General features: G+C 37.6%; 1 protein-coding gene across 1 annotated transcript in view; it reads right to left on the bottom strand.

The window, feature by feature from the left end:
* The window catches only part of LOC106874358 (failed axon connections homolog), a 20,004-nt gene extending 6,254 nt beyond the window's left edge, over nt 1-13,750 (bottom strand). Inside the window, exons 1-4 of the mRNA XM_014922069.2 lie at nt 13,594-13,750; nt 8,344-8,485; nt 5,141-5,337; nt 2,233-2,438 (exon numbers count right to left, since the gene is read on the bottom strand). Of these exons, the coding sequence (XP_014777555.1) occupies nt 2,233-2,438; nt 5,141-5,337; nt 8,344-8,485; nt 13,594-13,667 (619 nt within the window). The 5' untranslated portion in view covers nt 13,668-13,750. The remainder of the gene's footprint in view (nt 1-2,232; nt 2,439-5,140; nt 5,338-8,343; nt 8,486-13,593) is intronic.
* Nucleotides 13,751-14,765: the final 1,015 nt, after the last annotated feature.

Here is a 14,765-nt window from a genome sequence, read left to right as displayed (position 1 = left end):
GAAATAGAAATTAGCAAAATGTGGAACCTGAAGACTAAAACAATACCTATTGTCATAGGTGCCCTGGGAATGACAGCGAAACGGGCTGATTACTACCTAGCTCAAATACCAGAAAACCCCAAAATGGTTGAAGTTCAAAAGATAGTGCTCATGGGAACTGCCCATATCCTACGTAAAATACTGACTATGTGATCTCAAATTTTAAAACAAACACATAATTTTCTTATGGTTTCATAAACATTTTCTAGAACAATACTATGTACAAATCCAAATATATGGTACCCTAGGCATAACACCTACATGAACTTCTAACTTGTTGTCTCTTGAGGTCTCTGGGTGAGACTTGGATCCAACTTGTACAAATGCAAAGCTATAGTCAAACATAAAATAATAATAATAGTGTTTTCTTTATTGGCCACAAGGGCCGAACTCAAAACCACAAGAGAACACTACAACACAAGGGACAGGTGTGGTTTAGTAAGAAACAATTAACAATAACAATTATAAATAAAATTAAACAATAAAATTTCCCAAAAGTGGAGAGTTCATCCCAGAGACAATCAAAGAATCCCACACATCCTGGTTACCCTGACCACCAGATGCACCTCAGTAAGTGCCCCTCCTTCACAACTCCTCCAGTTTACAAGTGAATGTTCAGAGCAGGCCTATTCACACAGGCCATCTTCACTACATTCACCCACCTTTCCACAAAAATACTGGGGATGGGAGGGCAGTACTTCCCTCTCCACCCTCACTTTCCTTGTCAAGTGGAACCAAATAGGACAGTATCTGCCTTCAGTCCTTTCAGTCTTGTCCACAACACTACCTCCTTCACCATAGCCACTTGTTGTTGTTGTTGTTGTTGGCACCCCGTCGCTTACGACGTCGAGGGTTCCAGTTGATCCGATCAACGGAACAGCCTGCTCGTGAAATTAACGTGCAAGTGGCTGAGCACTCCACAGACACGTGTACCGTTAACGTAATTCTCGGGGATATTCAGCGTGACACAGAATGTGACAAGGCTGACCCTTTGAATTACAGGCACAACAGAAACAGGAAGTAAGAGTGAGAGAAAGTTGTGGTGAAAGAGTACAGCAGGTTTTGCCACCATCCCCTGCCGGAGCCTCGTGGAGCTTTTAGGTGTTTTCGCTCAATAAACACTCACAACGCCCGGTCTGGGAATCGAAACCGCGATCCTATGACCACGAGTCCGCTGCTCTAACCACTGGGCCATCGTGCCTCCACTCCATATCCACTAGACAGAGGGAAACTGCTTCTCCTACTCAGCCAAAAGAAGGTAGCAGAATGACCTTCATGATGGACTCAGCTGATAACCAAATCTGTCCTACATGTGTCAACAGCTGTTCCACAAAGCTCCACAAGTCAGTAATGCCTGGACACTGGACAAGTGCATGTAGGATGGTTTCATCGCCCTGCGCTCACCTTGGCCAGGTCCATCTGACAGCACTTCCGTGTCTATAGGGCTTGTTTCAAACCAGCAGAGCTCCCCAGTAGCAGTGCTAGGCCAGGGATTTCTGGAAGTTATCCATAGGCCCCTGCCAGAAAGTAGTCCAGAAAAGATCAGTTAATTGATCCAATAATAATAATAATAATTTCTACTATAGGCACAAGGCCTGAAATTTTGGTGGGGGAATAAGTCGATTACATGGACCCCAGTGCATAACTGGCACTTATTTTATTGACCCCAAAAGGATGAAAAGCAAAGTCGACCTCAGCAGAATTTGAACTCAGAACATAGCGACGGGCGAAATACCACTAAGCACTTCGTCCAGTGTGCTAACGAAATAATAATAATAATAATTTCTACTATAAATACAAGGCCTGGAATTTTGGTGAGATGGGGTAAGTCAATTACATCGATCCCAGTGTTTCACTGGTGCTTGATTTATCGACCCTGAAAGGATGAAAGGCAAAGTCGATAATTATTATTACTAGGTAAAACAGAAGGACTGACAATGGTAATGATAAGGAATAGAACTAGTAAGTTATTGATAATGTTGTTAAATTTACCAAGAAATTAGAAATGAAATCTAAGGAAGCCTATCTCTGCCATGATCAAAATCATTATATATATATCTATCTATATCTCTCTCTCTCTCTCTCTATATATATATATATATATATATATATATATATATATAAATCCTTAAAAATGTGTAGGGACCATCTTATTTGAAATATGATATTTGAAGAAGACATTGGAATATTTACCTAAGAATGTAGAAATAGCATGTAAATCTCTTTCACCAATTGACCAAATTTCCTTTGAATTATGTCTACCAATTCCATGACCCCACATCTCTTTTTGAACAACATGTTTTATGGCTGTCAGTTTGATCCAAAGCTCAATACCTTTGTAAGGCAAAACCTTCTTCACTTCAGTCAAATCCTCACCAAATGTCACTGCACACATTGTCCTGATTGTATAGAAAAAGGTTAGTTAAATATCTAACATTAATTAAGTTAACATTGGTTGGAGTCATGTTGGCATTTCTTCATAGGTTTATTAAATATATTCCATTTTAATCCATGTATTTTCCAATGTTACTTTCGTCTCTCTCATTCTCATTCTTCTCCTGTCTCCTTTGCTATTATCACTATTCTGTTACTCCTCATCCACTTCTGAACTGTCTGTCATCACCTGTTCTCCCCTACCCTCTCTCCATTTCATATCTATCGTCCATCACCTCTCTCACCTCTTGACCCTTGTCCACTAATTCACTACTCCCACCCGATGTCTATAGTCATCACCTATTCTTTCCTACCGTCTCTCCATCTATTTAGCACCAACCATTCCTTAAACCTTGCTCTTCTTTATATTCGAACCCCATCCCCACCCATTCTCCATTTCTAACCATCCCCCTCAATCTCCTCATACACCCTTGCAAACGCTACCCAGCCTCACTCTCTGTTCTTCTATCCCCACTCACCATTATGCATCTTCATGTACCTTCAGAGTACATGAAGGTCCATAGCTATAAGTCTTCCTATGGACCGTTTGGGAAGCAGTGCTTTCTCAGTTGAAATGGATTCCAGCAAGAATAGAATTCCGTTACAGCATATACAACAAATGTTTTGGTGAGGTAAGGGAAATAGTGTTTACTTTAGAGTATATTAAAAAATGAGTATTGTCAATAAACTGAAGATGTAACGTTCATGCCTTTCCCATCCTTTAATATGACGCCCAGTTTGACATGGTACGGTGGATGCCTTTAGGGGAGTTCACTCTATCACAACCTTCCTTCCTTTCGCTCGTCCACCACTCTCAGAGGCAAATATAAAATGTTATAGCAATGTTTTCTCTCCTGATTTAAAGAAAAAAAATATCTATCTTGATAACGAACAAGTTCAATTCTTGTTTTGACTGTTATTATTATTTTTTATTCATAATAACTGTCGAAACAGTTGAATTTGTTCATTGCAAAAGCAACATATCACACAAGGGAAGTAACTCCTAATGTTTCGCCATTTAGTCCTTCCTTCTGTCATTTGCAATATTAATAATTAAAGGGGAACAACTCTGTGTAGAATACTCTCTTTACTCTTTTACTCTTTTACTTGTTTCAGTCATTTGACTGCGGCTATGCTGGGGTACCGCCTTTAGTCGAGCAAATCGACCCCAGGACTTATTCTTTGTAAGCTTAGTACTTATTCTATCAGTCTCTTTTGCCGAACCGCTAAGTTACGGGGATGTAAACACACCACCGTCAGTTGTCAAGCGATGTTGTGGGGGGACAAACACAGACACAAACATATACACACATATATATAAATATATACATATATACGACAAGCTTCTTTCAGTTTCCGTCTACCAAATCCACTCACAAGGTTTTGATCGGCCCGAGGCTATAGTAGAAGCCACTTTCCCAAGATGCCACGCAGTGAGAATGAACCCAGAACCATGTGGTTGGTAAGCGAAGTTTATATTATTTCCTAACGTCGGACTTCACAGGTAACAGTCAGGAATAGCAGAAAATTTATATTACCGTACTCATTACAGAAAACATTTTTAACGAGCTTTTGCAACAGCTACTTCTACCTAATGGAGAAAGAAAAAGCAAGGAAATGAGTGAGGTTTTTCTTTTTTTTTTTTTTTAACTTTTAGTTTTCGTCTGTTACACATAACAGGAGTTACGAATCTGAACGAATTATTTTACCAAAAATTTCAGTTTTTCGTTTTTGTTTTTCTATTTTTACCAACTTCCTTTCTAGTTCCTTCCCCTCTTTCATTCTCGAGATCACCCTTTATGTTTCAGGGTAGGCATAGTGTTATATGTTATCCAATGTGTCTTTTCCTTATTTAAGACAGTAGGATTGTGATTTGAAGGACACTTGGTTGATATTTCTAGCAGAGGCTGTTTAGTGGTAGGAATTAATTCTTGGAAGGAGTTTATAGTGATCGTAGTAATCTCTGTTTTAATAAAACTACTTTCCTAATTTATACAGGAACCTGGGAACAGGGTCGCCAGATGAGTTGCATCAAAAAAGTAACGCATAAGATGTGTGTTAGAAAGTAACCCCAAATGAAGATATTGGGAATAAATGCATTATGATGGCGCCTGACCTAATGGAATAGATGTTGGGCTACTGTTCACAAGGTTATCGGTTCAATTCCTAGACCAGATAGCGACTTCTGTCTTTTTTTTTTTTTTTAATAAACGCATATTTTTTTTTTATGTTGCTTGTGCGAGTGCTACCAATTGAAAGTTCCGGATACCGGACGAAGGTAGGTTTCAGAGGTCAGCAGTGATGAAGGCACAACGTTTCATGGCCTTTTTCTCGACGGTTTTACATCCCATCGCCCCCACTCTACTGATGTGAGGCCCTGCCCACTGGATCAACTGACTAGTATTTAGTCATCGACATTCGATCTCAAGTCCTTTGTCCCGGGATCATCAACGCCATTCAAATTAGGGAGTCGTGCGAGTGTGACGTGCCATTTAGTGAAACAGGCACCCGACTCGCAATTATACGTCACTTCTCTAACCAAGTTTAATCAGCTCTTTTCAGCCATAACCAATGACCGACCCTCTCAACTGGGTATAAATTGTAATAGTTAGGAGCTTACATTTATGAGAATTGCCCACCCCATCTTTTTTTAAGTTTTCATACAAACCAATATAATTCTTCTTCGGCCATTTTCTGAAATGCTCGACCAACGGATACATCAAGATCAGCATACTCCTTATTCAAGCTGATACCCAACTTCTTGTTCAAGTATTCAATGCAGAACTGCGAATCTGCGACTGGTTTGCCATTGTATACTATCCATGGAAGTTTTCCTTTCGATGAAAATGTGACACTGTGATCGCTCTGTCAGCAAATATATAAAATAAGTTTATTAATTAGTTTGTTGTAGCCTTACTATAGGGTTAAGTAGAATTAAATACGCTGTAGTCAACAATCCTATCGGATCGTAGAATACAATATATCGAAATTTATACAGGGTGATTCAAAAGTCGCCATACATAGGAATCATTTATCTTTTTATAAGAAACAGTTTATAAGAACAGTCTTTTTTTTTTTTTAACAGGCACTATATGGTTACCATTGTTTTGAATATACGTTGCAATACATTTACCCCCACTCATTGTGAACTCGTAATAGCACATCTGGTGATACGTGAGCAAATGAGTTGGTGAAGCGTTCAAATAATTTATGCCTTTTATCTTTCCGTGATACACCATGCCTTTCAAATGCCCGCAAAGATAGAAATCAAGAGGGGTTAGATCAGGGGATCTTATAAACTTTTACTTATAAAAAAGTAAATTTTTCCTATGTATGGAGACTTTTGAATCGCCCTGTATATTGAATGATTTTTACCGATATGGACCATCACTGGCTACTGTGAATTCCGGATTTTACCAGTATTACAAAAGATTGCAATAGGATGATATATTTCCTCAAAGGACTAAGATCACAACTCCTGGAATCTTTAATGTAGGAAGACGTGTGCTCAATAATGGACAGATCGGTTTTATAACTGTCATAATTCTTATTTTCATCTTATATTGTCAAAATTTAAATTCCAAGCATGCATGGAGAATGATGTGGTGAAGTATTCTCCTCAAAGCATGAATGAGTGTGTCGTTTTATTCTTTTATTCTTTTATGCGTTTCAGCCTAAAATAACTTTTTTGACGAACAGGATGAAAGCTTTTTCGCCAATGAGATCCAAATGCTGCAACGGCGATGGATGCAGGTGGTGGTGGTGGGGTGGCTATGTTATAAAATAAACCTCATTTGGTCAAATTCCATAGGAATATCTTGGTCTGCCTATGAGAAAATTAGTTAATGGATTAGATGATACAATGAGAAAAATGTCGCTAAATTTCAAAAACCTTCTCATTTCACTTTTCATTCAAAAAGTCGTGTATGATAACATAAAGAAAAAAAAACAGCTTGCGATACGATTTAGAAAAGAAATCGTTAAATGCAAAACAAAGACGAAAGTGAAAATGGAATCGTTGGAAACTTTCTCAAAGTGAATCTGTCTCTTGTACATTACACATGAAATATTTCAATTTTTGCACGCAATTATTCTTCATCTCAAAAGACATAACATTGCGCCTAAAATTGTGTAGCAAACTGTAGATCTTTCGCAGACTGGGCACAGTATAACCCGGAAAGACAAGATAACAAACGCTGCAGCACTAGAAAACATGGAAGTTCAACGACACTTATTGTCGAGAATCAAGTCCACGAAGCCACAATATTTTGGACATATAATGTGCCACGAGTCATTGCCTAACACCATCCTGAAAGGAAGTACAGAGGAGAAAAAAGCAAGAAGCCGTCAAAGTCATTTGTAGACAGATCACATCAAATAATAGACTGGAAACAAAAGCCTGAGTGATCGTATGCATGCAGCACAACACCGAGGGAAACGGAGAGTTTTGACAATCCGATATACACAAGGACCACACCTGTCTACTGATTATTAAGGATATCACTTCTCTAATTCTAGTTACTCCCGCTTTGCAGCAATATTAAATGCTTTTCAACTGAGTTACGTTGACAACTCAACTTCTTTTTACTGTTACAATGCTCATAAGCAGATACGAAAGCAAGGACAAACCAATTATATTAACGACATTGTAACTGCTTTCTCTTACATATTTCATAAGTTCAATACCAAATTTCATCTTTGAACTGACCAATGAATACTAGCGCATCTCAGAATCATTTGTTGTCACTCTGATATAAGACTTTGGTTTAATATTAACTTGGCACAGAATACTAAAGAACTAGCAAGGCAGTTTCAATACCGGTGACGGTATTATTACTGTTGTTCTTTACTTTCTGATTTTAAATTCCGCCGAGGTCGACTTTGCCTTTCATCCTTCCTGGGTCGATAAATTAAGTACCAGTTGCGTACTGGGGTCGATTGACTGACCCCCACCCCCAAAATTTCGGACCTTGTGCCTAGAGTAGAAAAGACTTTTATTATTATTGTTGTTGTTGTTGTTGAGGTGACGAGCTGTAGAATCGTATGCACAACGAGCGAAATGCTTATTTTGTGTCTTCACGTTCTGAGTTCAAATTCCACCGAGGTCGACTTTGCCTTTCATTCTTTCGGGGTCGATTAATTAAGTACCAGTGAAACACTAGGGTCGATGTAATCGACTCATCCCCTCCCCCAAAATGGCTGCCCTTGTGGCAAAATTTGAAACCACTATTACTATTGTTATTTACTTTTAATCTGCATGTTTGTTACAATCACATTTTCCGAGACACACCCAGCGTCCTAGGGCGAGTGAAGTATAAGAGATGTTACAGCATAACTGAAAGCTTGGGAAGGTGAAGTGGCAGGGGTAGTTGCGAAATATCTTCATGTAATACAACAGACATTTAAATTGATAGGGTCTTTCTAAGGATGTGAGCAGTACTTATCAGTACAATCTTTTGGATTTCTCTGAGACATGGTTCTCCTGGAATGTTATCTAGATGTTTTTGACATCCCTTTAGCATACCTAGGACATCTACAATAACAGGAACAGTTCTCGATTTAAGATGCCATATCTTTTGTATTTCAATTTCAAGGTCGTTATATTTACTTAATTTGTTAAATTCCTTTACAGAATCTAAAAGGTTGTAACTAAATAAAAGAAGAAAATGTTGTTCGACACAAACGATTCCACCAATCAGTACATCTCTAATTTTGGCATGAGGCCTCATATTTGGGAAGCGAGTTTAATCGATCAAATTTTGGGACTAATATTAAAAACAAATGTCGAAATAAAATTTTATCATAAGATATTATATAACGGTGGTTTTCATAAGTAAAGATAAATGAATTATTGAAATAGAACATACAGACCATATATGGTATTTTAGCCATCCGTAGATATGTCTCCAATTTCATCGGAAACGGTGACACGCTAGGTGCATGAGGACCACGTCCCATTTGATACAGCAGAACAGTATTTTTGGGAATTTCACGCTTTTTCTGGAAATAAATCCTATGAAATTATATATATGTGTATAAGAATTCGCAAACAAAGCGGAAAAGTACTCAATACATATAATAATGAACTAAATGCTGAAGTTTTCCTCCATTAGAGTCTTGTGTGTCTGCTTTCCATCTTTTTATATGCATACATATGTTTGTTTATAGATAGGTATGGGAATGTTTAGATGTATAAGAACGTGTGTGCATGAATGTTATATATACATGTTTGTAAATATTTTGGTACACAAAACCTGCTATATAAACACACTTTGTAAATTTAGTATCTCTCCTCTTTTTCTCCCCACTATCTTATTTCTTTTACTTCTCTCTGATAAAGGGCATTATCTAAAACGTTAGTTCCTTCTCTGTTCCATTTATCTGAGGTAGTTACTTTCCTTGAACACATTCTTTCATTGTTACCGTTCCTTTCACTGAATTTTTCTATACTTGTTTAACTTCATATGCTATTTATTTGTTGGGTTCCTCCTTACTTCATAATTTACTTTTTATTATCTACTTTACATACATATGTATGTGCGTTAGTGTGGGGAGGTGTTACGTTTATATATGTAAGCATGAATTTATGTATGTATGTTATTATCAAGTTTTATTTCTAAATTTCTTGCCAGTGGAGAGGGAGCCGGTTTCTAACTTAGATCCAAGTCTTCTTCATCGGAATTTCGACATCAACAGAATAGTTATGCGTCTGTGTGTGCAAGTTTTTGAAGTCAGTGCATGTGAAGCTCTGTATGTTTTGTTTCATGTCTGTATTACTCATACATATAGTTGCATGTCTAGACATGAGCATGTGTTCATATATGCTAAACATTTGGTAAGTTTTACATATTTTGACAGTTTCGTTGATGGCATGCATCTGTAACCTTCGAATTAGTTTTTTCCTTTCTGGTTTTCAGAACAAATTTCTCAAGGGGTAGTTTGTTGCATATCCTAGTGCCCCAATAATTACAGGTATAAATCTAAACTTGTAATCTGGGTGGAGTAGCTGTAAACTTCTCAATAATTCAGCGTAGGCATTTTCTTTTCAGCTGATCTTTAGCTTTATATTGGCATTCGCTGAACAACTGATTTCCACTACTGTCCATAGACTCTTGTCTGTCACAATCCACTACGTATGTATGTGATTTTCAGTTTTATTTCAAGATTTCATGCCAACAGAGAAAGAGCTGGTTTCTAGCCTAGATCCAAGGCTCTTTCATTGGAATTTCAACATCAACAACTGGGTATGTATGTATGTATGTATGTATGTATGTATGTATGTATGTATGTATGCGTATCCAATGTCAGTTCCGGACGGAGGCACTGTGGAGGTCTCCCGCAACATGGCAAAAACATGATATCTAAAAGAGTAGGTGCTAAGACACCAACCGGTTTCACAGCATCTGTGACAGAATAAGGTACAAATATTTCTCCATTGCCCCTAATACACGCTAGCATGCCATCAGGACATTGATGCACCATACACATGAAAAGAAGTGACAACCATATTTGGCAAGGATACTTGCCACATATACAAGACCTAATTCTGCACTATACACTTTCGTTTATCATACTGCAAAAATCGTATCGGTATTCCTTTCATAACGAAAACCACAGCGGCATCTTGACAGGAGCTTGTTCGTGATGAGTTCTTGCTAAAATTTTGTTTTGCTAAATTTTGTTTTGCTAAAATTTTGACAAAAGGGAAATCCCTCAATAACTGGTACAAGACCATCTGTCTTTCTAATTTAGTACAGGTGAATGGTTGTAGCATCTTTGAACTCTTGAGGAATAGATCTTATTGACTACATTATGGAACATAGTTAAGTTAGTTTTTCAATGAGTGTTTTATCACCAGGTTTCAACAAAAATGGAATCTGAATTTGGTATTTTATTAAAGAACAGTAGCCTCATAGTGTCACTGGTTAAAAAAAATAGTGGGAATTTCCTTAAGAGCTATCTTAATAGAAATCTGCATCAGGTTATTTACAGATTTCGTATTTATATTGGTTGGTTTACTCAGCATTTTCTGAAGATGCTCAGTTTATCTTTTGCTATATTCTTTGTCTTTGATACATGCATTTTTATCCGTTGTGAGAAACGGCGAAACATTCATACAAGTTGGGCCATAGAATGCACTAAGACTTTCAAAAAATATTTGTGTATCGTTTGTGCTGGCATACATTTATATCTCTTGAGCCCTTCCAGTTAGTTACTTTTTGTGACTTTTAGTTTCCTTTTATAGGAGAGCACATTTTCCTGAACGCAAAGGTTTGTTCTGTATTGTAAGTTGGCTTCATTGCTAATGGCTTTAATTAGCCTATTCTTGAAGGAAGACTTAAACATTTTACTATCTCATCAAACCATTCTTTGTGGCGACTATCTCGATGGTCAAGTATGCCGGCTCCAGAGGTGTACAGCATCTCTTTAAAAAAAAAGATCCAGGTGCTCTATTTGCCATCAGGATTGGAGGACGATTTGTTTAACCTTTCAAAGGAAGATTCAGAAAAGGCTTTATGACGTTGATTATTTAAAGATTCACCTCCGACTTTCTTGATGTTAGATTTACCACAAAATAATTTTTTCTTGCTTCTTACCTGGAATCTATTCCTAGGGGACTAAACGATAGAATTACAGAATCATTTCTCTGAAACATGAAAAGAAATAAATTTGTTAAAGCTCCAATCGTCACCTTTACTAACAATGAGTCTATTACCAGTGCTTCATTCAGCTCAACACATTATTGAGATCACACCTCATAATTACATAGTCTAGACGATGCCAGTGAATTGAACGACGATGTATCCAAGATGCTATTCATCTTGCTGGAAGGTGAAAGTTTGTGTCGGCTATAAAGTGATTGTGTTCAGCACATTTCCTCAAAAGATGGAGGCTATTGCTGTTATAAGAATTCACTTCATGATGGCTGAAGATATGAGCTCATATATAATTATAGGACAAAAGGAATGCCGCTAAGCCTTTTATTCGACGCGCTAACAGTTCGGCCAGCTCTTCGTGTTGGACAAACCAACACGCCGAGCACAAAGCTGGAAATTTTTCTTTTGTTTTTTTTTTTGGATGGGGGTGGGTGCAATTAGAAAGACTCCAGTACATAACTGGCATTTACTTTATCAACCCCAAAAGAATGAAAGGTAAAGTAAACTCCGGTGGAATTAGAAGGTAAAGAGCCGAAAGAAATGCTGTTAGACATTTTGTCCGACATGTTAACTATTCTGCTAGCTTGCCGCCCATAGCTAAGCAACAACCATAAAAACAAGTGAGACTTATCCCAATCAACGAGGGTGCTTTAGATCAGCGGTTCCCAAATTCTTTTGCAACGGTTCATGCAAGACAATTTTTCATGTATGACAATTTTTAAACTCTTTTTGCACCGGTTTCATACAAGATAATTTTTCCACGGACCGAGCGATCAAGCGCATAACAAAACACAATAAGATGTATTTATATATGTATGTATGTATGTATGTATGTATGTATGTATGTATGTATGTATGTGTGTGTGTATGTATCTATATCTATATCTATCTATCTATCTATATATATATATATATATATATATATATACTTACATAGAGAGAGGGGAGGGAGAGAAAGTGAGTGAGGGAGAGAGAGAAAGAGAGAGAGAGTGAGAGGTATACATGCGGTAGTCAATAACACAGAAATAAAATTCTAAAATTTATTCTTTCTGTGCAGCTCAGTACTATGTGACGCGCGACCCGGAGGTTAGGAACTTCTGTTTTACACGATCATTCAATCTGCTAGAAATAGCAAGCAGATCATTGCTATTGAAACGTCTTTGATCATAGAGATTTTCTGTATTAAGACTCACCTAGAGTTAATAACAACAACAATAACAGATTACTGTTCTTTCTAGTCTGAGATTTATCCCGATTTCTAAGAGGTCGAGTGACCACTCAGAGAGTTCCTCGTTAAGTGAGTTCGTCACTAATTTTTAATTAGTTCTGGAACTGCTTTGACCTAGCAGGTCTAAGGTCAAAGTAATTCCACCAATAACCAACACATCGATATTTTTCAGGTAGCTGTGTTGTTGTGATATATCTGTTGCGTTTTAATTAAACTAATAATTAAACTAATTGTCTTTCAATATTTCTATAGATTCATATAACAACGAGATTCCAGTGCACGCATACACACACACACACACGAATCTGTCTCGCGTTGTTATTGCTACTTATCCCCAGGTTAATTCTGGTCCAGTAGTCCTATGACCAAAAGCAGTGTACTCATCTTGGAGAGTAACTCGGGCTACATTATACCACGTGTCTTTAAAAAAAAAGAGGAAGAAATGATGGTAAGGGGTGACACGTGGAAGATTTTAACTTAAAAAAAGTACACAAAATAAAAGCTTATATGATGTCGCTCGACCTGTCACAGATAATAACCAATTATCCCTCCGCTCATAACATACCACAGGAGTAGCTAAAGTTTGTATGACTCAGGTCTTTCCTTGAGTTTGAAACCCACGCTCGACAAAAAGCACAATACATACATACATACATATATACATAATACCCTGTTGATATTGTTGAAATTCCAACGAAGGAGCCTTGGACCTAGGTTAGAAACCGATTCTTTCTCTATTGGCAAGAAATCTGGAAACAAAACTGCATAATAACATACATACATGATGGCTGCCCCCTTCGTTATCGAGTATGGCCATTGCACGAAGCTTAACTTAACGGTGCTGTGATCGAATGTGACTTTTTAGCCCAGCCAAAGATCTACAATGTCTTGCACAGAGTTATACATACATACATACATACATACCTACATACCTACCCACATACATACATACACACACATACAAGTACTGGAAATCGGAGACTTTCAGTTATAATGTATTAAATGTTATAATGTATAATGTATAATGTATTAAATGTATATTCTACATTTGTATTAAGTCCTTTAATTTACCTCACCCCATAAAAAAATGGAAGAATTGTATTAGATATTGATTATACTCTTAGATTGGGTTAAAAAGACGGCAAAAAAAGGGTCGTTGATCATAGCTCTTCTTAACCTAGGATTAAACCACAATAACACAAAAACACAGGAAATAAATTCTGAAAGTGTCCTTACTTGTAAATTAGGAAAACCAGCAAGACTGGCGCTAGAAGAAGAAGGGTCCAATAGAAGATCGGCAAGGGTTCCATCTCGATATAAGGAGAACGAAAGAAATGATTCGATCCGTAAGACAACAGATGAAACAATAAGAGATTAAAGACAATGAAATTATCGTTTCGCTAGTTTTGGTATCTTTGACCCATTATCACCTGTCCTTCTCTCACTATCCCACCACCACCTCCACCATCACCATCCTCCTCGTCTTATAACATTGTCAGAGTCGTGTGGGAGATAGAGTGTGAGTGAGTGAGTGAAAGAGAAAGAGAATGAGATTAGTGTATGTAAATGATTTGACTTGCAAAAAACTAAGCTCTTACACAAACCGAGAGTGGTGCTAAGTCTATGCGGCTTGCTAGAAATGACATCCAAATTTTCTTCAAATTTCAATGGACTGTCCTAAAAAGTAAATACATATCCGGAATAATTTGAATACAGGATAAAATATAACAGGAAGCTAGCCATTGACTTTAAAACATGTGTACAGATTTCGACAGTGTTCTGGGGAGGGACATTCTTCAGTCAAAGTTGACCATATACATAGATGCAAATATAAATATAAATGCATTATATGTAACAGAAGCAATATTAGATTAAAATAATCATCCGTGTAACATGCTTAATGCAAATACATCGTTAAAGATTAACTGCAGTATTCTTCCAGTTAACATCTTTTATGGACGTAATTTGTTTAAAAACACAGATACATCAGTAGCAGACGAAAATCGCCCAGAAGTGGCGGTGGCAATGCAAGATATGCATTTCTGCTTCGCTGGACTTTGTTTGTAGCTTGTACTCACTGTACTACGGCAGTTAATTTGAGTTTTCGCGGTGTATTTGGATTAAGTATGATACATAGGTGGCTGTAGAAATATGCGTGCGCGCGCGTGTGCATGTGTGTATGTGTGTGTGCGCGTGCGTGTGTGTGTGTGTGTGTATCCGTCTTTGCGTGTACGCGAGCGCGAGCGTGGGCACCACATGCGCAAGCATGAACGAGATTTTATGTTGAAGTCAGGTAGTTGTCCATGCATGCAATTCTTTAATCTCAATTCCACCGATGTTGCCCAGGACAAGAGCCACTTACCAGTGCCGACCTTAAGTTTTTGGCATCCTCTGCAGGTTGAATTTTA

This window comes from Octopus bimaculoides, chromosome 2, assembly GCF_001194135.2.
Source record: "Octopus bimaculoides isolate UCB-OBI-ISO-001 chromosome 2, ASM119413v2, whole genome shotgun sequence".
Lineage (NCBI taxonomy): Eukaryota > Metazoa > Mollusca > Cephalopoda > Octopoda > Octopodidae > Octopus > Octopus bimaculoides.
Note: the sequence above shows the minus strand (reverse complement) of the source record. Positions and strands in the feature narration are given on the sequence as shown.